Here is a 26,654-nt window from a genome sequence, read left to right as displayed (position 1 = left end):
GGCAGCTCAGGGACTGCACATCTAAGATTTTAATGGGGAGAGGCAGGAAACCCACACCTCCTCCCACACAGGCTGCTCACAAACCCCCCTGCAGAGGGAAGACAGAGACCATCAGTCCCATGGCCTTTTCCAGCTTTTTCTGGTAGGGAAAAGCATTTCAGGTCCTGTAAACACCTCTGCCAGTGCTGACCCAACTGAACACAACGACAAGACAGGCCAGATCCACAGGACAGGGTTTATTCCTGACAGGATGGTGCAGTTATTCCCTAATGTGTTACTGATTGCTGTGCCCTCTCCTGGGGCTGCTCCACACAGGTTGATCCTGGCAGAACCACGGCTCCTGCCTTGCCAAGGCATGTGGGGCTGTCCCCCTCCCCAGGGCTTTTGTGCCACCCGAGGCACACACAGGAGCTTGGTGGCCTCCATCCTCCCTATCCCACACAGGCACCCCAAAAGGCACAGGACATGGGGGTTAAACAGGTAAATCCATTCAGGAGGGGGTGCCTGGGCTCCCTGTTTCCCACCTCCCCGGGTAAGCAAAGATAAAAAGGGGGAACAGCCCCCCAGCATCACCCAGAGGAGGCTGAGGCCTCCCACAGGCACCAAGGGCCAGACATTGAAAACTTGCCAGAGAACAGCAGGTTTGGTGTTCCCTTGGATGGAAGGTCAGTAGATCATTTTAGTACCATTATGTGAAATATGTCAGAAGGCAGATGCCCACCACCCTAGACAAGGCTGGCCTGGGTTCATTCAGGTGAGATGGAGGTGGGAGAGGATGAAGTGGTTCCATGGAGGCGTTGCACGTGAGGGCTCATCCCTGCTCCTGCTTGGATTTACAGCTCCTGGAGGATGATGTCCACAGCCTCAGCCAGGTTGTTCACGTAGGCATCAGGCTTCACCTCGGGGTGGTTTTCATCGGACGGCCTGGAAGGAGACAGAGGGGTCCAGCTGAGCAAGGGCAGGACCCCAAACAGCCCCCATGTCCCTGGTGATCCTGCTGCCCACAGAGCCCAGGCAGTGCCAATGGAGCACCCCTGAGGTTCACAGAATTCCCAGAATGACCAGGCTGCAAGAGACCTTCAAGTTCATCGAGTCCAGCCCAGCCCCAACAACTCAACTAAACCCTGGCACCCAGTGCCACATCCAGGCTTTGTTAAACACACCCAGGGATGGGGACTCCACCACCTCCCCGGCAGCCATTCCAGAACTTTATCACCCTTTCTGTGAAAAACTTTTTCCTGATATCCAACCTGTATTTCCCTTGAGGCTGTGTGCTCTGGTTGTGTCAGTGCTGCTGGAGAAAGAGCCCAGCCCCAGCTGAGCACAGGCACCTTTCAGGAGCTGCAGAGAGTGATGAGGGCAGCCCTGAGTCTCCTTTTCTCCAGGCTGAGCACCCCCAGCTCCCTCAGGGTTTGTGTTCCCAGCCCCTCTGGATGTGCTCAGTGTCCCAAGGTCCTTCCCAAGCTGAGGGGCCAGAGCTGGGCACAGCACTCAGGGTGTGCCCCAGCAGTGCCCAGTGTAGGGGCAGAGTGACCTCCCTGCTCCTCTGGCCACTCCATTCCTGACTCACATTCCTCCCTCTTCTGTTTGTTTGCCCCCTTTCTCTCTCCCACACCCATGTCTTTCCCAGATGATCAAGTGGATCATATGTCCTTTGTGCAAATGAGCTCAGCAAAACTTTGCAAAACCTCAACTGGAAGAAAATTTTCAATTAGTTAACTAATCCAAGTGAATGCACTGAATTTTACATGGCACTTTTCATCCAGGCAATAGCAGCACCAGACAGGGATCACTGTAAGGACCTCACTGCAAGCCTGGGACCCTACAAAATGACAAATAATTATTCTCCCACAGTTTTTATCTAGAAATAGGCAGAGAAAAGAACTATTCCCTTTCAACCTAGAGACACAGATAGTCTTCACACCACTTCAGTGAAAAGGAAGGCTCTGCCAGGGTTTAATTTTGCAGGACCACCATCCCTTGCAAACCCAGCAGTGCTGGTTTGAAACACCACCAGAAGAAGGTTCAGCCTCACCCTCCACCAAGTCACCACCCCAAAGCAGAGTGACTTGAAGCCATTTTTTGCCAATGCTCAATTAGCAGCACTGGCCTAACGAGGCACAGCTGCACAATCCCATTTTGCTGATTTAGCAGCACTGCTGCTGGGGAGGGGGGCAGATGTGGGAGGCAGAAATTTTCCAAACCTCGTGGTCCTGTTATGGCTCTTGGGCTGAGAAACCCAACAGCTGCTGAAGGGAAAACATATGTACTTTATACACTTAATGACCTTCCTTTGGGAGAGAGATGGGAGCCCAAATGTCCACCTCCCACCTCTCCTGCTCCCTGGGAAGGGCAAACCTTTATTTAGCACAGCCTCTCCATGGGGAAGATGCATTTCCCACCAGATGCAGGGGAGGCAGAGAGATGATGATTATTATTATTATTAATGATGTGCAGGATTTGGTGAGCACTTGTCTGTACAAGCACCAAATCACTTCTTCTGTCCCAGCACTGAAGCTCCCCAGGGCTGTTTCCTTCCTGCTCTTTTCTCAGCCCTGCTCCTCACAAAGGCATGGCCTCTTTTGGAAGCCCACACTGTGTGCTTGAGGCTCTGCTTGCTGCAAAGTTGGGCTATGAACTAGGAGAAATAAAATATTTTTGTATTTTCAGCCGATATTCATCTTTCCTTGTGTCACCTGCAAAGCTATGCCCAGCACCAGGCTCCAGGAAACAAACTGCATCTTATTGAGAGAGTGGATGGGTCTTTCTTTAAATATCCCAATTCCATCTTGTTACAGGGCTAGGGAGCAATGAGAATAATTACTATGATGTTTTTTAGGTTTTTCTCAACTGAAAAAGAGTTTGCTGATGGAGAAAAGCCTTCACACATAAAGCAAGTAAAAATCCAGTGTGTATCCACCCCTTCAGTGGTAATTATTGCTCACTCTGATTTAACCAAGTGGCTTTGATGAACACAAAGATAACTTTGGGCATACAGTAAAATAATCAATTTTTTGTCACTAATCCTTAATTTGAGTGGAGAACTAAATAAAGCAACGAACAAAACTTCACTTTGCATTTTACACCCTGAAAAATGTTCCTTTCCTAGATTACACATTAGGAGAAAATTCTAAGAACTGCTTGAAACGAAAGCTTCTACAAGAAATTTTCAGTTACACAGCACTCTTTGATCTATTAAAAGGATTTTGTGATTAATATCTGTGCTGACTACACAGAAATCCATCTGTAACTCAGCTGCTAAATGCCAGTCATCAAGAAAAAGTCCTGCACACACTTAATGTGTCCTGTGAAAAGGGGGTGTGTGTATGTATATATAAATATATATAAATAAAATATATAAAAATCAATATATATTTATATTAAAATAGAAAAATATATATTTAATACATATAATATATTTATATATATTATAGATATTTTTATAAAAAAAAATATATATATAACATATATATGTATAAAAATATATATATTTTTACCCATTTGCCCAAATACCATGGGATCACATCACACTCCTGGCTCCACTGAAGTCAATATTAAAACATAATAAATAAAGTTGTGTGAACTCTGCAGGAAAACAGAGAGCTGGAATAAACACACTTCCCTGCTTTCCTGCCTTTTCCTAGGGCTGCGCGTGGGGCTTTTGTCCCTGTCAGTGCCACCACAATCCCTGTTTCATGTGGCCCCTTCCTTTGTCTCACAGGCATTTTGTGGCTCACAAAAACAGCCAAGGGATGGGTTTGCTCCCCCCTCTGGCTCAGAGCTGCTCTTGAAGCATCCAAAGAAAGGGAACTGCAAGCAAGAAGCACCAAACTCTAATGCCAAGAAACAAAGCTCCAAATGCAGCAAAACAACTCAGGAGCCCAAGCCTGGGTGCCAGAAGTGAGGCAAAAGAGAGAGCTGTGCCATAAAACCTCTGGGCAAACCCAAATGCTGGAGGATGAGCCCTTACTCTGTTGTCCAGAGGGAGCAGAGACCATGGCTCTACACCAGCCTCTTCCCTGGGGAATTGGGGCTTTTTCCTAAGAGAAACACCAGCCACTGGGAGTTTTAAGAAGGCCTGAGGTGAAGCAGTGCTCTGGAGCTCTGCCCTGATGTCCTGGGCATTGCTCTGATGGGTCAGAAGCCACCAAGGTCACTGGGTGCAGGTGGAAGCTTGAGCCAAGAGCAGAGCTCAGCTTCTCTCAGTGACAACAACCCCATGGAACTGCAGGTCACAGAACTGACAGTGAAGGTTACCTTTTAATACTTTCTTCTTTCCTATTCCAGAAATAAATAATAATAATAATAAAAATCTAAAAATATCTTTAATTTGCTAGGTCAGTTGAAGAAGTTAGCATTGAGCTAACTTTAGGACAGATTCCTTCTGATTTTTTTTCTCATATGGGGCTCTGGTTACAGAGAAGAGCATAAATCAAAATGACAGAAAATTATATAGTGCAGCTGAACATTGAGCTGTCAGCACTCCTGGCCAGTGCACAAACTTGCTTGTGAAAAATCAACTACAGCCTTGGGAAACACTCTCTTCCATAAAGCAGGACTCCTTGGAGCGGCTGAGCACCAGGGCCTGGAAGTACAGAGCATTTCCCAGCCCAAACTGGCCATGGCACTGTGAATGTGACACTTCTGCACTGCCTTTGGTGTTCACCTTGCTGGCAGGGAAAGGAGTGGCTTAGCACAGGACCCCTCTGAAAGCCAGGGTGGTCCTTCCTGCTCCTTATGAGCACACAGGGTGATGTTAGGAGAAGAAAAGCCACCCAAAAGGACCAGTGCATAGAGCACATGAACAATATGAGCTATTTCTAACATGATGCAGCTCAGACAGTGGTCCTGTGTCCATCAAAAGCTCCTCAGGAGATGCCTGAACATCCTCCTCTGCCAGGGGTTATTTATCACTGTCAGGGCTCTGTGGCCCCTGTGCCCTGAGCCAGACCTCAGTCCATACTAAACTGGTTAGTTCAGATCAGTGCTGCACCTGGAGACATCAGGGAGCAGCAGGGTGCTGCAGGGAACTGGCTCTGCAATTTTAACTCTTCAGCTGGGAAGAGAAGCTCCATTTATCAGGAAAGCTCCAGTATCAGAGCTGCTGCCTGTCAGAAAGTGATGGCTTCCTCCTGCTGAAGCACGGAACCAAACTGTACAGGGCTGGTCTTAAAAATCAGCTTCTGCAAAAAGAAGAAGGTTCACTCACTGTGTGGGTCAGATTTCCACTGCTCTGACAGGCTGCATTCCCTGCCTAGACTCAGCTATCAGGAATGGTCTTGAGTTGTCCCAACTTCTGTGCAATTTTCTGGGAGGGTTCACCCAGATTCAGCTGAGCATCTCTGAGAGATGAAGGGATCTATGCTGGCTTGCCTGGTCCTCTCAGGAACTACCTGGAGTCTTTGAAGCAAATGCAGAGGAAAGATGACCCCAAACCCCAGGCTTTGAGTTAATTCTTTTGTTTCCCACAGCAGCTGGGATTCCAGGTGTGGTCTGAGGGTTGGAGAGGATTGGATGGTGCTGCCAGCCAGTTCCAATGGCACTGCCACAGGGAATCACTGCTGGGAAGGGAAGTGCACCTGCAGAACGTGGGATGGGACTGATTCTCTATGAGCTGGCAGCAAACCATCCCACCAGGAGCTAAGAGGGGATGTCTGAGCTCCAGGCCCTCCCAATGCTGTCCTAGGGACCCTCACACACAGCCTGGAACAGCCTTCTCAGCACCCCACTTGTGCTCTTCTCCAGCAAAGCATGGGGAACAGAAAGGAAACAGCTGGGTTAGTGCATGGGCAAAATATTCAACAGATAAAAGGCCAAGTGGAGGTGATAGATGAGCCATGATTGACTCTCACAATTAATGGACTAATCTCATGTACATAGGTTAAGAAAAGTTTTATAGATTTATAGTTAGGTTGTACCCCCTCACGTGGTTATCAAGGGCCAGCTGGAGTTGGGACACCTGGGAGGGCTGGCTTGTCCCTGGTGACATCTCACCTCCAGTCAGGATTTGAGGAAGAGATCTCCACCCCTGGACAGTGAAGAAGGGGTTGAGGGACAGAACTTTGGTAGGAGTAAAAGGGTTAAAAAGGGAAAACCTCCATTGTGAGGGGGCTGAGCACGTGGTGGGAAAAATATTTTGCTCCCGGTGCTGTAACCTTTTTTCTTTATTCAGTCTTCTGTTGTATTTTTGATAAGGTTTAATAAACCTTCCTAACCTATGCAAAGCGAGTAGCTATTTCTGACATGGAGGTAGCTGACATTGGATAGTCGTGGTCACAGGGGTGGAACCAGCACTGGGATCCAGCTCAGCCTGCTGAAACCTGCCCTGAGAGTGAGAGCAGACAGGCATTGATCAACACCTGGTTGGTATCACAGGTTAAAATTAGCTCTTACACAGCCCTTCAGAAACTGGGGTAGGCAGGAAAACACCAAGCAGGGCCAAAGCAAGGCACCAAAGTGAACCTGAAAAAGACAAATGAGCCCACATTGCAGTGCCATAGTCATTGGCAAACCTGATCCCAGCTCTGCACCACTTTTGTCACACAGCAAACCCCACCCCACAAGTCACCCTCTGTTTGACCAAGGCGTCTCTGGGTCACCATTCAGACTCCCCACCAACAGCACCAACCCCTCCTCCATAAAATGAGACAAAAAAGCCTGAGACCATTTCTCCTGGCAGCATATTCTTCAGGGGCTCTTAGCATGGCTGTAAAATATGCAAGACTGGGTTTAACAAGGTTTTCTTTATGAGGAATGCAAACAGACACTGTAACCTTTGCTGGTTGCTTTGGAAAGATGCAATAATTAAACTTGGTGCCATGAGTGAAACTCTTTTTTTTTTCTTCTGTGAAACTTGCAATTTAATCAGTTTGGCACTGAAAACCCAGATAAATCACAATGACTGACAGGTCCCTGATGGACAGCTGAGGGATGGTTGTAAAGCACATTTCCTGATCATCCAATTAGAGAAAAACCTGCACCAAAGTCAGTAACAGCACCCAGGCTGGAGCAGCTCCCAGAACTCTGGGAAACCCATACCTGGGACCCTCTCATGTCATGGACAGATCCCTGGGATAGGAAGAGAGGCTTTTGTGGTTAAAAGACTGGATTTTGGAGAGCTCCAAGCAAAGCAAACCTGTGTCAGAACAAACCAGCATCTTCCACTGCTCCTCTCCTGCCTCCCAGAACTTCACACGGCACTAATTGTGTTTAATTGTGACTCACTGAAATTCAAGCATCCACAAACGGGTGGAAATTACAGCCAAATTGTTTGCTAACACCTGAAGGAACTCTGTGGGCTTGGGACTTAATTGTTCCCATTTCTGTGAAACTGCTGCAGTTCTAACTGAGCAGAATAAACCAGACTAAGTCCAACACTTCTCCAGGCAATACATCTCAGCCTGTGGGCAACACTAAGATTGAGGGCATAGGGAGTTATCCTTCTGCATAGTTTACCTAAAAATAAAATAAAATTAAATTGCCGAATGCTAGAATTAACAGGATCCTGGAATGGTTGGTGTTAGAAAGGACCTTAAAGATCATCTCTGCCATGGGCAGGGACACCTTCCACTGTCCCAGGCTGCTCCCAGCCCCAATGTCCAACCTGGCCTTGGACATTTCCAGTCCAGGAGGAGCCACAGCTGCTCTGGGCACCCTCTGCCACCCTCCAAGGGAACAATTCCATCCCAAAATCCCATCCAACCCTGCCCTCTGGCAGTGAGAAGCTGCTCCCCCTCATTCTGTCACTCCATGCCACATCCAAATTCCCTCTCCAGGTCTCCTGCAGCCCCTTCAAGCACTGGAAAGTCGCCATCCCCCAGATTTTTGTTTTTCTGAATTTCAATACACTTCTTGGGGTGAACACTTGTGCTTTTCAAACATACATGTGCTGAAAATTTAATTGGAATTTGCTAGTTTGTAATCAGTTGGCTGCATGGAGATGCTCTAACCAAAGCTCTCAGATACACAATTCCAGAAATAACTGCTCAGAAGAGGGTGCTGAGAGCACTGGTAGTGCTAAAAGAGGTGCATGAGGGATGCCTGGTGTCCCTGCTGCACTCTGCTCTACCAGGTTTTCCACCAGGTCTTTTTAAACTGCCAAGATCTGGTGCAGGACATCACTTTGGGAAGCAAGGGACAGGCTGGAAATGGGGATTGTAACCACAGCTCTGAAGAGGTTCAGGGAGAGCAAGTGGGACTTTGTCAAATGAAGACGTTAAATGACCAGAGGTGAGAGAACAGAGCAGGAGCTGGAGGCTGGCAGGAACCAAAACCCATGGGTTTCACATAAAAAGCTTGGGAGAGAACACAAGTATTTCCCATAGTCCTCTCCACAGGCATGGCATTTAGTCGTGGTGATTGCAAATTAACCCTTGAGGAACCCCAGTTCCTGGCATCTCTGCAGGATTCAGTGCCCCCTGCACTCTGAGCACACAGAGCTGAGGAAGCAGATGATGGCAGCTGCTTCCCTCCACCTATCCCTATTTATTTTCTCTCTCAGGAAACCCAGCACATGTGAAGACATCAGATTAAAAGCTCTGGAGAATAAAAGTCCTGAAAGTCTGTGCAGAGGATATATACACATCTACAGAGAGAGAAACAGGCACAGAGGAAGGCAGGATGGTGATGGGAAGACGTGATGTGAAGTGCTGCTGTTGGGACAGAGGGTACTCCTGGCTAAATGCTCTCATGTCCTTACACCAGAGCATGAGATTTTATCAGTGCTGACTTCTTTCCCTTACCTCCAAAACCCCTCATGGAAAGTGAAGCTGGTTTGAACAAATATTTAAACAAGCACAGCACTGGTGTTCCGGCAGCTGGGCAGCAATTTTCCTGTCAAAACTGCACAGCTCTCTCATCGTGCACAGCCAGAGCAGTTCAGCAGGGGCCAGGCATTAAAAGTGTGCATACCAGCATTATGGTGGAGGAGAGGGAGCAGCACACATGCCTGATCTGGTTTTGGACTGGATCCCAGCCTGCTAATCCCAAAACAGCTGCACACGTGTCCTGGGAACAGCTAGCATGGCAGGGAGAGCTGGAACCTGCTGGGCACAGGATGGGGGACACCCAGTCAGTCCCTTCTGCCTCAAGGGGCTCTGTCCTTTCCTCTCTGCCCATAATCCAGGGATCCTGTGGGCTCTGAGCTGCTGTGGTCCCATCCTAGCCTGAATGCAAAGGTGAAGCCATAATGGCTCCAGGCTGGGTGGTGGATGCTGGGCTTGAAGACACAGGTGGAAGAGAGTTACTGCATTAGGAGCTGCCATCCTCAGCCCCATGGAAAGCACTTCAATCCAGCTCACACAGTGATGGAGTGCACTGGCAATATCTGTTCAATGGACTCTGTTAGGCCAAGCAGAACAGCCAGAGGAAACACACAAACATCTGAGAGCACAACATGCTCCTGCTACTGCAGAGATGAACATTCACCCTCAGCCACCTCAGGCTTCCCATCAGGCTGGGCCCAGACCCATTTCACCCAGAGCTCTCTGTCCAAAAACAAGATGCTCGGCCCAGGGTGGTCACCTGGAGCTCTCCAGGAGCCTCCTGCTCAGGACAGACAGGAAAGGGGAAAGGGGAAAGTACACGCAGAACCACAGAATCACTCAGGCTGAACCTAACCAAGAACCACAGAATCACTTGGGCTGAAAAGGCCTCAGAGATCACTGAGGCCAACTGTTCCCCCAGCACAGCCAAGGCCAGCACTGACCCCTGTCCCCAAGTACCACATCTACAGGTCCTTTAAACCCCACCAGGGATGGGGACTCCACCACTGCCCTGTGTAACCACTCTTTCCATGGAGAAATTCCTCCTGATGTCCACCCTGCCCTTCCCCTGGCCCACCCTGAGGCCATTCCCTCTCCTCCTGTCCCTGTCCCCTCCTGGCAGGAGCTGTGCAGAGCCACAAGGTCCCCCCTGAGCCTCCTCTTCTCCAGCCTGAGCCCCTTCCCAGCTCCCTCAGCCCCTCCTCTTGGGACTCATGCTCCAGACCCTTCACCAGCTTTCTTCCCCCTTCTTATTCATCCCGCGTTCATCCCAGTTTCTTAGATAACAAGTCTGGATAGGAAATAACCTCTGGAAGAGATGATTCTTTTCCCCACTGACTCTATTTAAACCAGATGACAAGCTCATACCCCAGAGCCAGTTCTTGGACAGCCAGAGTTAGGGTTAGGTGTAAAGAATCTAACTTTTTCATAAAATATAGATAAAGTTCAGTGAGATAAATCCAACTCCTTGTTGGAAACGAGCCATGAATGCCAGCCATGAATGCAATGACCCCCTGGCTGGCCTGGGTGCACTGGGGGACCAGAAGCTCTCACTGCACATGTGGATGCACCAAGTGCTGCAGAGCAAGCACAGCACAGCTGTTTCCAATAAAAGCAAAGCCTCCCTCTCCCCCTCAAAAGTGAAACAAGCACATTTGCTTGTTTTCTGAGAAAATCTGAGAATTGCCCCTGCTCTGCCAAACTATCCAGTCTAACAGGGTGTTTGCAAGCACCCTGAGACTCAGCTCTGCCTGCTTGGATTAATTATTGATGACCTGCTTGGCTTTGCCAGATGACCTTACTCAATTCAGTAGAAAATAATTTTAAACGCCCCTGAGAAAGAATTTGGACATAAATATTTTCTTTGTGCATACACACAAACAGATGTGCATCTTAAATGGAGCTGATGCATTAGCTATTAATCAGATTTAACATTACACAGGAGTGAGAAAGATTCATTTCAAGGGTTGAATGTAAAGCTCAGTGGTGCTCAGACATCTTACTCTGTTAGATACTTTTAAAGACCTTAGCCTAAGAGAATATTTCATGGCTTTCCTTTAATATATCACTTACAAAATCCCTGTGAAAGGTGTAAAATGAATGCTGGCTTCCACATTTGCAAAGCATCTCACGGAGATTTAAGTCACAGAACTCTGGCAGATGCAGATTCTAGCAAGAAAGGAGCTTTGCAGATTATAAAAGAAAGAAGCCTTAATTTAAGGTTTCAAATGCTGTTTGGAGAAGTTTGACTTAAAAACTCTTGGGCCAGATTGGCACTGATAATGCAACCCTCGAGACAAGACACTCCAACTCACAGCTTTAAAAGACTGTTTCTCACCAAAGAAGAATTTGAGCTACCCTAAGGAGAATAATATTTGCCTCCAGATGCCGCTCGCTAAATCAGCCTTAATTTTAAATGAGAATGAAACTATGAGCTATCTGTGCCACTCCCAGGAAACCCAAGCAGACAGACATGCAGCCAGTTCTCCTTCCAAAGGGCAGGAACAGCCAATTCACACACGTGTTGGGAACCAGCACCACCCTGCTCCAAAACCCTTCTCACGTGGGAAGCCAGAAAACCACCTACACAGGAAAATTAAGGCAAAATTTGTATTTTTGTCTGCAAAATTGTTCAGCCTGGACAAGGCAGCGGCATGGGGTCTGTCTGACTTCTCTTCCCAGACCAGATTCCAGATAGGAAAATTGCATCCAACCTCACTCAAGGATGTCAGGAACACTAAATGTGCTCATGCTGAACTGATATAACAAAAGGGAATTATATATCTGGGCTAAACCCCAGGAGTTCTGCCTTGGCTTTGAGTCAGTGCATGATTGATGCCCTCTGGAAGGGCTCAGAGACACCTGAGCATGCAGAGCCACCCAAATAACTCAGCCCTGCTCCTCAGAAACTCCTGCCCCTTCTAAAACAGAAACTTTACTAAAGTTATTCTAAATTAAGGCTCATTTGCTTAAGCAACTCTGTAAATGAGATCTTCACAATCTTCTCTTTGGAAGTTTGCATGGCCTGAATATCTGCCTGCCTTCCCTTCCATGACCACAGTGCCAAGGAAATGAAGCTTCATTTGCTTGGGAGATATATTTACCAATATCTGGAAGTGTTCAAGAGGCTTGGAGCAACCTGGGATAGTGGAAGGTGTCCCTGTCCATGGCAGGGGGTGGCACTGGGTGGGTTTTAAGGTCCCTTGCAATCCAAACTATCCCATGATTCTATGAAGTGATGGAGCTGGCCAGGTTTGCTTTTTGCTTCGTTTCACAGATGAAAAAACCCAGATTTGCTGAGCTGTTGAGGAGGTAATGAAGGAAACTTTGTGCCATGTGCCTGCACGCCCTGGGATAGTGAGTGGGGTCGCTGGGGCATAAGACCCTAAACCCAGCAGAAAGCAACACAGTTCTGTATGGAGCAGCCACAGCCAGCCCACACTGCATCCCTTTCATTTTTTACCTGCCAATGGGGACCTTCCCTGCAGAGGAAGGCAGGATGTTCTCTGCAGGTGGGGCTTACAAAGGTGGGAAGCTGCTCACAGGATGAGGACACGCCGCGCTCGGGGACCGCGCTTCGCCCAAGGATCCCAGGGCTCCTTGGAGCACTGCAGGAAATGTGCAGAACTGCTGCCCTGGAAACACCAGTGCTGCAGGGATGGCTCTGGGCTCCTCCTCCTGCTCCTGGCTCTCCTCCACCCCAGCAGGACGCAGGAGGGAGCCTGGGCTGAGGGAAGGCAGCGAGCACATTTTTCAAGGTGTCAAACCACAGCTAGGCTCGTGCTTAAGCATGGATTATGGAAACTGCACTGAGCTAACAGTGTTAGTGCAGGGATTAAATCCCCACACTCCTGGCAGCCAGCCCTGGGGCTGGACACAGAGAACAGGCCAAGGGCTGTACCTGCTTCCTTCCAGCTCTGACTTCCAGCTCCTCAGATGGAGAAGGCTGCTCGTGTGTCCCACTCGCTGTGCGCTCAGCGCAGGCTCAGAGCCAAGCCCTGGCTGAAGCCTTCCAGGAGTTTTGTCCAATACCAAGTCATGTCAACAGGGATTTTGCTGCATGTTGTTAAAGAGATAATCCCAAATTTGCAACTGAGTGATGAATATTTGGGTTTGGAATGCTTGATTTCACTGCAGGGAGTTGCACAGGTTCAGTCTGTGTCCTGTGCTAACTTACATTTTCTCTCAGTCTCTTCCACCTGCATAAATACAATGGTTAATGCTATGGCCACCTCCAAACAGCTTTTTTTAATTAGTTTTTGTGGGACTGACTGGACATTTCCCACAGCAGTTTGTTGCTGGCTGTTATCACACGTGCAAACCACAGCCTGGAACCACAAAATCATCCAGCAGGATGAGTTTGTACCACACCTGGCACACTCAGAACAGCACCAGGCACCACTGCTGCTTCCAAACCCTGCCACATTCACCCTTGTAGGGCTGAGATGGTTTCTGAGTCAGCTCCTCATGAGCTCCAAGACCCAGAAGCCAAGGATCAGCTGTGCAAGGTGCCCAAGAGGGCTGGGAATGAAAGGGGTGCCCAGGGGCTCCTCCAGTGCAGCTGGCAGGGCTTTCCCATTTCTTAGGATCAGACTGAACTTGGGACATTTCTTAACCATGAAATCAATAAAAAAGGCTCAACAGCTTTGGAACAGAGGAGGAAAAACCCCAAACAAACAAAAGCAGTGGCATGGTAACTGCTTCACCTTCTTGGTATCTGCAGTATTTGCTTTTATCTGAGCATTGTGGTTGAGACCAGTTTCCTCCCTTTGCATCAGCTTCAAGTGAAGACTGATCCTTTTTAGAATGAACAGCCCATAATGAACAGCCCATAATACTGGTTTTAGTGTGCTTCTGTAACCCAACCTGGCCTGAATGAAGTCTATTTACATACCATGCTCAATACCTTTCAGAAAATCTAATACTTAAAATACTTCAAAGGTCTACTTTGTACTGGAGGTGGGACAGCCAAGGCTGTGGTCTGCACATATTGCTAAATTCCAAAGGCATTTCAGGGTGGAGATATTTGTCTGTGGAGTTAAAAACAACCCAACAATAAGCCAATCCCCTTCAAATTGCATTCAAAGCAGCACAGAGCAATCTGTGGAGGGCTGATCAATCCTCTGATGTTTTTTCTCAGTCTAAAATGAAGCAGTGGCTTGGAGGTGTGTGCTATATAAAATATATAAAAATATAATAAAGAATTTTTTGAAACAAACCACCCAAGCCCTTGTGTGGAAAGGGTGTTAGCAGATCATAAAGGAAGAGACTTCATCAAGTAAAACATTAAAGGAAATGTTCTAACTTACAGCACTATACATTAATGCTCAGCAATGTAAAGAGTTGAACTGCCTGCTGCTTTCCCACCATAAATTACTACCTGCAGCTAATGGAAAACCTTCCTCCAGACCTGTTTATGCACCTCACTCTCATTTCAAACACTCACATGGATGGAAAAAACAGCAAGGCGGCCTGGAGTTGTCTGAAGGCCTGCAATGGGCATGTCCTGAGAAAGCAAGGAACATTTAAGAAGACCACATGTGTGTGTTTGATACAAGTTGCTTGAGCAGCTCATCACATATGCAATACTCTGCAGGTTTTATGATTGTTTATATTGAATTTAATAATTAGCTTTAATGTTAAACCATGCTGCCACTCACACACAGCTGTTTCCTCCCCAGGAAAGGGCACTTCCTTCTTTTGGGGGGGAAAAAATATTCACAGAACCATGGAATGGTTTGGGTTGGAAGGGACCTTAAAGACCATCTAGTTCCACCCCAGAGAAAGGGGCGGGCAGGCAGCTTAAAGGAGGAAGAAAAATTACCCATCAGAGGGATGCAGAAATGCAAGGTGACATTTGGGCCTGGGTTTCACTACTCTGCATCTGGGAGATGCTAGTCAGATACAAACCCAGAACAACAAGCCAGAGCCCCAACTCCTTTCCCAAAGGATTAATTAAGGAATCCTCCTCCCAGCCCCCATTCAGAAAAATCTGGCTGGAAACTAAAAGTACCAGCAACTGTTTACCCCATTAGAGCTGTGCAGTATGAAAGGACAGCCTCCTACAGCTTCCCACAACTTGGGGCAAGATAAACATCTTTGTTGTAAAGCAAGAGCCTCTCCAGTTTTATTGATGGAGACAGAAAGGGCCAGAGAATGGGAGCTGCTGAACCCAGCCTCTGATTAGCAATTAAGCACTTGGAGAGGGGCAAGGCTCTGGGCACAAGGTCCTCCCCAGTGATTCATAGCAAACCTTCTCACATAAATTAGCCATCCCTGTGATTTTAGTGCTTGGGTGTGCTCGTGACAAAGGAGCCTCACAGGGCTCTGTGCAGCCATCAGATCCAGCCTTTCTGGACTGAAAATCTGGGGGGAGGTCCAAGATGGACCTGTGCCCCCCTCAGCACGTGTGGTCACAGGGAGCCTCCAGGATGCCACACTGCATTGGGCACGATCTCTTTGGCTTGATCCAAGCAACACCAAGAACAGGGTGGGAGACAGGCAGGGGCTGTGCATGGCTCTGTGGAGCTCCCTGACTCCCTGCTCCAGGCCACAGCAACCTGGCCTCGTGGAAACTGTCCCAGCCCATGGCAGGGGGCTGGAATTAGAGGAGCTTTAAGGTCCCTTGCAACCCAAACCATTCCGTGGTTCCTCGTGCACCACAAGCTGGGGTCCAGCCCCATGCACCCATCTCCACAGCAATGCTGTGATCTACCCTGGCACATGGAGGAGAGACCAGATCAGATATTTTCTCTACAAAAGGAGCTACATAATCTCCAAAGGCTGCTCACATCCACAGTCCATGTCCCTAACTGAAATCTGCAAGGAGGCTGGGCTGATGGATCCTCCCGACACTGCATGCCCAGAGAGGTTTGCAGAACTCATCTGACACTGCTGAGGGCTTGGCTTCCCCACACACCTCCTTCCCCCACAAAAAACTACAACTGAAAAGTCCTCCTGGTCCTTGGAGGGAGCGCTGGCTTTTATCAGATGGTAACAATGAGTACATCATGAAATCATTTAATAGTTCTCATTAAATGCCTTGCTGGAGAGCAGCCCTGATTTATGAACACTATGCTGTGGGTATAAATAAAGCTGCAGTTTGCTTGTAACACAGCTGGTCCCGAAAATTAATGTTTTGTTTTCCATAACCTTTGTACCCTCCCCTTCCTCTGCTACTATGGCAAAGCTCAAGGCGTGTAACTGGATCGCTCTGGGGAACAGCAGACACATCCAAGGGCTCTGCCCTGCCTCGGGATGCAGCTTCCCAAGGGCAGCCCTGCTCTCCAGCTCTCCCTTACACGTGGATGCACCTCTCTGTTTCAAAACACAACCCTCAGGGGCAGCCCTGCCTCTTGTGCTGGAAGTGCTGCTGGAACAGCCTATCTCCCTGAGCCCAGGTCCAAGAAATGCTGATATATTTAGCACTGCTGCATAACTTTCCATCCTTAGAAGCCCAGTGTTCCTTTTTCTTTCTGTGGCCAGGGAATAGGACAAAAGCCACCCAAACCAGCTGTACATCCGTCTCCAGAGCAGAGGAAATGTGAGGCTGCTGTGACACAGGACAGTGGCCAGAGACATTTTTTAATGCTTATATTAACCACGGCACCTAATCCTAAGCAAACACTTCATCAGCTGCACAGTGGTTTTTTTTTTTTAAAAAGACTTTTTAGTCCCAGCACAAGGTGTTCACTGAGAGTGTGACTGAGCACAGGGAAAACTGCACTTCCAGGCCAGGCAGATGTTGAGGAAGCTTAGGAAAGAGTCATTTTAAACAAGGACGGGGAGCAGGGCTTTGCAATCATATGGTTTGCAGCTGGAATTTACAGGCATGATAATTTTATAACCCTCTCCTTGCAGGTTGGAAGCAGTGCAATATTCTCTGCTGCTGCAGGGACAGGGCTGCAGGAAACATCCCCCCGCATCTGACAATTTAATGAGGCCCTGAGTCTGCGCCCTGTGCTGTAAAATAGGCAGTGAGAGCTGGCAGAGCCAGTGGAGTGCAAATGGGCACTTGAATTACACAGCCATTGAAACATGAAGTCTTAAACTTGACCAGTTTACTTCTGCTCTCAGCCAGGCCTGTTGTATCTGATTGATTTTATGAGTATAGATGAGATTTTCTTCATAAAAGTCGCTTTCTAGTGAGCTCATGTAGTTCTTTTCTGGTTGAAACCAAGAAAGCTCTTACTCAACCAAGCATTTTTCATGTGTACATAATACATGAGGCTGCAAAATGATTGCAAGAGGAGACTTTCGGGCAGGAGGACTGAAAGCACTGAGACAGCTGAGAACAAAACAATGAGAAAATCACCTCTAACCATAGCAGGAAATGTGGGAAAGATTAACTTCTTTTTAAGAGTAATATTTTTACATTTCCACAGACACAGCCCCAGCGCATATTCCAGGCACTAACTGTACATGGACTCGCAATCTGCCCAAAACCAAACCCCAGCTATCATCAGGCTTAGTTTAGCCACATATTTGGCCTCTAAACACAAAGAAATTAAGAGTTTTTCCTTGGGAGGCAATGCAGATTCTGGCAACAGCTATTGAGTTTGAAACATTTGAAAGTAATTGCTAATGCACAAAGAAGCTGGAATTGAGGAGAATTTTCCCCAGGTTGGAGATCAGTGCTGGTTTCCACTCCAACAGCTATTGAAGTCACTCAGGCTCAGTCCAACATGCCCTGCACAGATGTCAGCACTATCCCCAAAACACAGATACTCACAGACACCTACATGCATTTGGATGTCCATTTCTCTGTAGATGGAGAAAATTTATATTCAATTACCTTCCTTTAAAATGATACACAAAGCAGGAAGACAACTTGTTACAATAGGAAAAATTTATTGAACTGGTTTCTAGGGTGTATTTATTTGTAATATAAATTTTCACTAGGTGATGGATTTAGATGAATCTGACCTAAAGATTCTGGCTCTTCTCTCCTACTAGTTCATGTCTTGATAATGAATAAAGATTTAATTTTTTCTTGGAATTTAGTAACGTTAAAACACATCAGTTTTGCAGAGTTCATTAACTCCAGGGTTTGTACTGAGCCTCAGGGTTTCCATGGTTGATCTTGGGCTGCTGCAGGTTCCAATCCAATTTTTCTTGCCATGAACCTTTGTTTAATTTTATTGCTCTTTGGGTTTATGAGAGAGGCTGGGAAGGAACAGAGGACATGGAGAACCTATTGCTGCTTCTGACACTGGTGTGTGACCTTGGGTACCTCACTTGGCCTTTCTTGGTTTCCACAACTGAAAAATGAGAATAACACCTTGCTGCTTAGTCTGAGCACCTCAGAACTTAACTGGAGGAAAAACAGATACAGAAGAGTGAGGTGTTTCCAGACCGGGAGAAGATTCAGAGTGATGGATGAATCTGTGGCCAAAAAGAGAATGGATCAGCCACAAACTGTTTGGGATGATGCCCTGGCCAGCTGGGAGCCATAAATGGATTTTGGCATTGATTTCAAGAACTTCAGAGTTTGGCCTTCTACATTGCAGGACCTCAGGTGTAAACCAGAAATAGCAGGATTTCTGTCTTCCCATCCCCTCTCACCAACACGGATTTTGCACCCCTTAAGGACAGGCTGTGTCTCACCTAAGGTGTTAAACTCAGTTTTGGTAGGAACCTGGAGGAAGACTGAAAGGCAGTGAAACAACCCTGCAAGGAACACAACCAGCAATAAGAGGAAGAAGAGTGAGAGAAAATAAGGAGGAGTTGTTTGTGAGTAAGCATTGAGCCCCTCTGGGCTGAAGCAGCCATGGGGTGTGGGCACAGCAATTTCAGGGATAAATTTGGGATAAAGTATGGGATAAACCCTGGTGTCTGAGCAGCTTCCTTTGACTCGAGTGGGAATTGCTTCCTTGCAGCTGAGAGCAGGATTTGTCCCTCTATGTGCAATGATAAAAAAGAGGAGGAGCCCTCTTAGATGATCATCACAGAAATGATCTTGGCCTTTCTAACACTGATACCAAGAATTCAACTGATGAGCCCCCCTCGTGATTGCATTTCTGCCAGAATAAATTTAGAAATCCAGGTTGTTGGCTTGTGTGCAGGAATGTTCGCACAAAGCTTCTACTGATTGTCTACAAGAAAGCAACGTCCCTGACTTCCTTCCATCCCTACCCACGGAATCACAGGATTGTTAAGACTGGAAAAGACCCTGTGCAAACCCCTGGCCCAGCAACACATCAGCTCCTTCCCCCTGGACAAGGGGGACAGCAGCAGCTGCTCCCCAGAGCAGGTCCTTACAATCCAAGGAAAGGAGCTGCTGCCAGGAATTCAAGGTAGCCAACCTTTCCTTGCTTACTGTAAATATTTTGCAGCCTGTTTCAATCCTCCACACTGGAAAATGCTCGCTGTTCCCAAGGCAGGGGCAATCCAACTGAGACTGCTTCTTCCAGTTCCTTTTGGGGCTCTCCTGGGGTTCTCCAGCCTCCACGGGACCATGACCAGCAGTCTGACTGTCCCTGAGAGAGGTGGCTTTGGCTTTGGCCTCGAACAGGCTGAGCCACTTCTTACCCAAACAAGAGAATCACAACAAGCATCCGCCTCAGGAAGAGTTAAAACCAAGAGTCCCGCTAACGCCTAAGTGTTACAAATCTTTCCAGTTAAAATAAATTATTCAGGAGATGTCAGCCTCCCATCAGCACCATATGAGCTACATTTTTAATAGTTCTGTGCACTGAAGACGTTCTGTCACAATATCAGAGAGACTGAGCTGTGAGACGAAGACGAAAGACGAGCTGCTCTCTCTGCAGGGCCATGAAGCACACGTCGCTCCAGGCTGAGTGGAGGGGACTCAGACAGACAGAAATAATGCTCTGACTCCAGCAATCATAGCAGAAGCCTCTCCATTTCCCTTAAAAGCGTTGTCCTACCTGATGGATAATTCACCCACCACCTTCCACCATCCTGAGGTTTCATTTAGTGTGAATGAATTCACTCCGTGGCTCCACCAGATTTTTGCAAACATAAGCAGGAATCGGCACCTGCCTTAAAGTCTCCTGGCTTAAACAATGAAGAGTTTTCTGCTCCATGTCTCCAGGGATAATAATAAAAAGAAGGGAGTATTTCTCTTCGCCTCAGATGTTAAAATAACCACCTATCAGCCCACTGACCCATAAATTAACTCATTTGGCCAAATCACAATCCACTTGGCAAAACCCTTCCATCTCCTGTCCCTGTTTCTGTTCCAGAAGAGGGGAAAAGGACCAGATTTCCCACAGGGAAGCTGTTTGGGGTAAGTAACCCAAGAGCAGAGTCTCTTGTCCTACTCAAGGGAGATGGGCTGTTGAGGAATGACCCCAAATTCTCACCCTTCTTGCTTCTGAACAGGAAGAAAATTTTGCCTCCAGTGCTGCAGCTTCAGCTGGTTCAGCTCTACCTGAGCGAGAAGGAGACACAAGGAGCCACTGCAAGGCTCCTGCAAATCCAAGGAGAGAAAAGGGATGGGGATATGGGAGATCTACAGCCTGCTCCAGCAGCGCTGGGAGGCACATCAAACCCCAGCTTCTGAGGGACAAACACCACCTGTGTCTTCTCTCTCACAAATGAGAACAGCTGCTGACACAAGCCTAGCAGCACCTCAGTAGGTCTGGTCTGCTTTTGGGCTGAACACAGCAAGGTTAATTCAGGATGTTTTACTAACTGGCTCTCCCCAGACAGACGTAGATTAAGAGATGGCTGCTCAGGCCAACAAGGCAGCATATGGAGGATGGAAGAAAGGCCCAAGGTTTGGCAGGAGTTGAGGAAAAAACGAAGCCCCTTGTTGATGGTTCCGGTGAGCACAAGGTGTGAAATCCCTCTGGATGCCCTCACACACTGCCACTGCTCACCCAGCACCTCCCCGGGACTGGAAATAAAATCCTACAAAGCACAAAAATGCTGTGGTCAGTCCTGAGCAGCCAGCAGAGAGAACCTGTACGTGCCCAGGCTGGAATGAAGAAAATCCAAATGCAAATATGCTGAAGGATCACTTGCAGGAGTCAAGTCCCCTGGGGAGTGGCAGGATGAGCCTCTGCCAGCACGGTGGTTTCTGAGAGTCAGGCCTGTGCCCAAAGGAGAGCTGAGTGATGCCATCCACCCCAGGGAGAGCAGGAAGGGCAGTGAAGCCTGAAGGTACAGCTGAACTACAAGCTTGGAGCAGCAATGCTCCTGCCTGTGTGAAAAAGAGAGTAACAGCCCCTGCAATAAAGCCAGAACTCCATCAATTTCCCCATTTTGATTTATGCCTGCTCCCTCAGCTGTAAAACAGCTTAACTCCACTCACCTGCAGCAGATGGGTTTCATCTGCCATGGCTTTGTACCTCGTAAACTTGGATGCAAGGGGGATGAGCTGGCCCTGTGGTCAGCAAGAGAATGCTTGGTAAAGGCCAATCCATCATCCAGGCTGCAGCCCACAGACACAGGAGTGGGCTGGAAGTCAGCTACTGTGTGGATGCACCCAGCATTGGGTGGAACAAGGGTAAAAAGAGAACAGGAAGAGGCAGGGATTGTAACAGTGCCTGTCCTCACAGCATACAGTGCACATCCCTGCAAGACTGGGAGGAGGGACATCTGGGGAAATCTTCCCTTTGGATACCAGGGAGGGTGAGGAACCTTCATCCCATCAAGTGTGAGGTGAGCAGAGCACCAGGATGGAGAAGCAGAGCAAGGGTGGGGAGAGCCAGCTGCTGGTTTTTGGGAGCAATGCTGCCCAAGGTATAAGGGAGGTCAATTCCCTTCTTCATCTCCTACTCACCCCATAGAAAAACAGTTTATCTGACATTCACAGAAGAAACACTGATCTTTTCCAGAAGTCCTGAGCCATTAATTTTGGGCCAGGTCCAGTACTGGTTACAGTTATGGGACCTCCAACAGAAATTGTGCTCCTCTAAATGGAATTTCTAGCAAGAATAGAACTGAGCCCCTGCCGAACTCATGTCCCTGAGAAAAGCACATTTCTGAGTGCCCTTGGAAAGCTGCTCCTTGTCATGTTACCCTCCATCCACTCCAGCAGTCCCACTCATTCCCTGGGAGGCTGAAGACAGCTCTAGGTATTTCCAGACCTGGTCTGTGTTAACAAGTCGACCATAATGCAGCAGCCAGAGGTGCAAAAATGCAGTGACGTTGTAAATAGCAAAGACTGACCCAAGCCAGAGCAATTTGTGTTGTTTGGAGCCAGCCTGGCAGTGGCTGCATTAAGAATGCAGGGACTCGAATGTGGAACATGTGTTTGCTGAGAGTAACAAAGCCTGAGCAGGAAAGCTGGGGTTGTTGAGCCTCCTTCCCTCTCTTGGCAGCCTCAAAGTTGCTTCTGGTTTATGACTTTGGGGGTGAGAGCACGATCAAACAGGTGGGCTGGGAGGAGAGCAAGGGTTTATCCTGCCATCTGTCCCCAGAAATTTGTGTGTCAGGAATGACTGACAGCGATGGGAGCAGCAGGATTCGGGAACATCAGCAAAGCTGGGGTCAGGCCCAAGCTGCTGCCCGCTCTGGCCAAGGCCTGTTTTTTATTTGAACTCCTAAAATCAGTTGCTGCTAACACCCTGAGCAGCTTTTTCTGTGGAACACTGATCTGCTCCAAGCACCCCATGTGATGGAGTGGCAGTGGGGGCCACCGAGGGTCCCTGGCAGAGAGGGCTCCCCAGGAACACCCAGACCTGGGTGACTGCTCTGCAACCCCAGGAGATTCTGGGGCTATATATATATATATATATATATATGTATTTGGGGCAAAATAAATATATTTCCCTATACCCCATTGAATTAACCCCAGAAAAAGCCTTTCTGCTGGGGAGCAGGAGGATGCACAGGTTCAGGTCCTGCCCAGTGCATGAGGCTGCCAATGTGGGAAGGGTTAAGGGAACCACAGTCCCAGGCTTGTTTACCCCAAGCATTAGAGAGGGATAGTTTGCTGTGAACACACTGATCAATATCTCCCAGCTGCCAGTTTAATCAGGATTAAGTGAGCAGCTATTAATTCTGCTCTTTTCCAACAACATTTAGCCACCATGTGAAAACATTTCTTCCATCACAAACAAATTAACCTTGATATCATCTATCCAGACATCTTAAGGGGACTTAAAAAAGAAAACCCCAAATCAAAACACTAACAAGAAGGGCCAAGACCAATAATCTGGCTTTAATTAGAAGTTTTCCAGCTCACAGCTCCATGAAGGAGCGGCGGGGATGCTTGCTCAGAGCCAAGGTGTGCTTGCCTGGCACACGGAGCTGGGTGTTGAGACAAGGCTGGATGAACACCTGCAAATTCTTTGAGTCCTAAAACACTCTGGAGGAGCAGGGAGCAGCCACCAGGTCCCCAAAGCCCCTTCCACAGCAATGTCAGAGCAGAGACACCTCCCTGGGACGTGGCCAGACACAGGTTGCCCCCATGGCAGGACAGGTTTGACTCCTCGGGTGCTAACAAAGCAAATCCCTGGAGAGCCCAGCCCTCGCAGCAAACCCCAGGAAATATTTTACCAGCCTGACTGGCACAGGCTGCAGCTCACCCACAGGCACTGGGTATTTGTGTACGTGCAAAGTGCTTCTCCTGTGAGGCACATCCACCTTGGGCAGGGGTGGCAGGCGGCCGCTGGCCCGGCGCGCAGCCACGCATACAAACACAGCACAGCCATTCAGGCCTGGGACTGAACTGCCCAGGCTAAAGATGACAGATGCTTCCAGAGCCACCAACAAGCGGCTACAGCACAGCCACTCTGAAGAGCCAGCTTCTATTTTGTCTCCTTTTCCCTAAAAAGTCTCTTGTTCTCATCCACGGGGTGACTCATGGAGGAAGAGAACACGGCTTAGGAAGAAGGGAAGCAGGACACACAGAAGCCCAGCTCTGAGCTTTGTAAAAGCCCTTTCTCTCAGCTATTCTGCACATGGCAAAGGCACCAGAAGTTCTCTGAAAAAAAGGATGACAGACGGGGCTGGACTTTCTTTCCAAGCTTCCTCTGAAATCACACTTGGCACAGCAGCCCCGGCCTGTTGAAAGAGCATGGGAACGTGCGTGGCAAGAGCTGCTCTCAGGTTGGAGCTCTCTGGGCTTTTCTAAGCCATCTGGGCTCTGATTTAGCTTGCAAGCCTGCCAGTCCCAAATGAAAAGTCAGCTCCTGACCCAAGGGCTCAGCTCAGGGTCGACAGCTGAGGAGTGTCTGTAGAAGTCACTCTTTAATCCTCCTGGTTAACAGCAGTGGGGAAAGGCCTTTGCCAGGGCAGAGGAAAACTCACCTGATCCTTTCCCAACTCCACTGCCTCATCTAGCTGGAGAAATTCTGCTGTTTCCCCTCTGCTGGCAAAGGAGGGAGAGACCCAGTGCAGGCAGAGCTCAGGAGCTGATGAGTTTCACAGTGCTGGGTTACACAACCCTTCTTCCAGCCAGCAGAGCAAGGCAGTGCTTCAAAAGCTGGTGCTCTCCCTCCAACCCTGAACCTGAAATCCCACCTGGATTAAGTCTCCTGCTGCTACTCCCAGGTGAAAACCCCAATGGCCAGGTGAAAACCACCATGCCCAAGTGGTGAGCAGCCTTAGATCAAACAATTCCAGTGCAAGTTCCATCTGCTGCAAATTCTCATTCTTTATGGAACTCCAAAGCTTTGGGAGATGCAGGGACATCTGTCTCCCTCTTCCCCAGGCAGATCTAGGGAAGTCCTTGAAGAAGGGACAATTTTCACCACAATTCACCAGCTGGTGTGAATTCTGCCCTCTTGGTACTCCACGCAAGCCACAAAGAGCCAGCCTTGGGGTGGGGAAGCACGTCACGAGTGGTGAGAAGCCTTTTGAGAGCAAACCTCAGAACTCTTTCATTGCAGAGCTCGGCTTCCTTCCTCACAAACCATCCCTGAACTGCAAAGTGACACCCAGCCCTGATTAATAGATGTGTGGCTCTGGGCCTCCACCCTGCCCACTTGTGTCAGGAACGGTGCTGATATGGATTTAACTGAGGAGCCATTGTTCACAACGGGCCAGGCTGGGCCATATTTCATCCAGAGGAGCAGAGATTGGAGGGAGGCTGGCACATGGCAGGGCAGGTTCAGATAGCACTGAAGGTCAAGCCAGCTGCACCATGCAGGGCTGGAAACCTTCAGGATTGTGGATAAAATCCTGCTCTCCAAGGAGTGGGAATAATCCGGGTGACAGCCGTTACCCAGAGCTGCCCCTGGGAATGTTAAAATAAGGTTTGCAGGGTTTCTTGAGAGATCTCAGAGAGTTTTACAAACATCAGGGAACCAAATCTCTCGTGCTCCCAGGGTGCAACACAAACAGGCTGGGATAACCCACCGAGGCAGGTCTGCAAGTGCCAACGACTCCTGCATTTGTTTTACTGAAAGGGAAACTGAGGCCCCGGGGGAGCCGAGCCAACATTTCCTAATTTGAATGCCTGATCTTAGGCAACTCATCTGCATGAAGAAATAATTTATAATTTTTACTACTACTTCTTTTTTTTCTTTTCCTTTTTTCTTTCTTTTAAATCAGATTAAAGTATTACAAGGTTGATCCCCTTCCAGACAGCTTGGTTGGCTGCATTGTGTTTCAACACTTGGATTTTTCCCACAAAAACACCACCACTATATTGCAGAAATTTGATCATAGGTCTGCACATGCTTACACAGAGAGCCTTGAAAATGGCAACACCAAATAAGTTTTTTCCCACAAAAACAAAAATTCCCTTTGAATATTACAGCTGATAGATAAAACATATACTTACTACTCCATAATTAAAAAAGCCTCCACAATTTTAATGCATATTGCCCTTGATCATGTGGAAGCAAGGAAGAACAAAATCATTAGAAGCTGAATTATTCTCAAAGCCTATTATCATGGTATAATCTTATTAAAGAAAATTCATGCTGGTGTAGCCTCTTACCTTCACCACTTACAGAAGAGCCATGTGGTGTAGTTCTGAGTGCACAGAGATAATAAAATTACAGTGAATTATGTGGCCTGTGTATGGCCAAAGGAGCATAATTTCATCCCTTCGAGGAGGGCTGCTGATTTTTCTCAGGGAGGCGACACCAGCACTCCTCAGTCGCTGTGCATAAAGGGACTATTCATCATTATCTGCAGACAAGCAATTTTGGAGAAGATCTCGTGGCTGCCAGGGCAGAAAGGCACAGCTTGCTGCCACGGCTCGGCCAGCAGCCAGGGCTGCCTTCCTCAGCCTCCATGGCTGTGGGTGCCTGGAGTGCCCTCCCAACAGCCCTGAGTGTCCCCTGACACGCCGTGGAAGCTGTGGAATCAGATGATCTGTGTGATTAGATGTTCCTTCCAACCCAAACCATGCTGTGAGGGAGGGCAGTGCCACTGCTCCGGCTTCCCCACGCTCCCTGGCCCTGGCTGTCCCTGCAGCCATCCCTGGGATAAAGCACACAGGGCAGGGAAATCCCAGCTGCACTGGGGTGATAACGGGGACAAAGGATGCCTCAGGAGCCCAGGCACAGCAGAAGGCCAGAATAACCTGTCAGCAGACATGGAGGAGCTGGACTGGCCCTGCAGCTCCACTTCCCACCAAAGCAGCACTGGTGAGATCTGAGCTGGTCCAGTCCACCACAGCACCTGTACAGCCCCATCCACCTGGGCCAGCTATCTGGGGACAGGATGGGTGACACCATGGGGTTTGGGGTCAGCTGCTGTCTTTCCTAACCAACCTCTACAAAGGCAGTTTGGCTGGTGATGAGTTAGGGACACAATACAGGACACACGAGGAGAGAGTTCTTGCGTTCATTGTCAGGCGTGAGAGGTCTGTTGTAAGAGGCTGGGATTATCCTGCTCACTTAACTTTATGTAAACTTTTCAGAACTAACATTTCATTTCACCCTTTTACTAAAAGAAACATTGGCTTGCATTCTTGTTTTGCAGATGATCACACTTGACACTCTTGGGAACGAGGAGCTCATT

General features: G+C 48.3%; 1 protein-coding gene across 1 annotated transcript in view; it reads right to left on the bottom strand.

Moving 5' to 3' along the window:
• Positions 1 to 217: 217 nt before the first annotated feature.
• The window catches only part of LHPP (phospholysine phosphohistidine inorganic pyrophosphate phosphatase), a 74,804-nt gene continuing 48,367 nt past the window's right edge, over positions 218 to 26,654 (bottom strand). Inside the window, exon 7 of the mRNA XM_030951695.1 lies at positions 218 to 924. Within this exon, the coding sequence (XP_030807555.1) occupies positions 834 to 924 (91 nt within the window). The 3' untranslated portion in view covers positions 218 to 833. The remainder of the gene's footprint in view (positions 925 to 26,654) is intronic.

This window comes from Camarhynchus parvulus, chromosome 6 (assembly GCF_901933205.1).
Source record: "Camarhynchus parvulus chromosome 6, STF_HiC, whole genome shotgun sequence".
NCBI classification, from domain to species: domain Eukaryota; kingdom Metazoa; phylum Chordata; class Aves; order Passeriformes; family Thraupidae; genus Camarhynchus; species Camarhynchus parvulus.
This window is presented reverse-complemented; position numbering and strand designations above follow the sequence as displayed.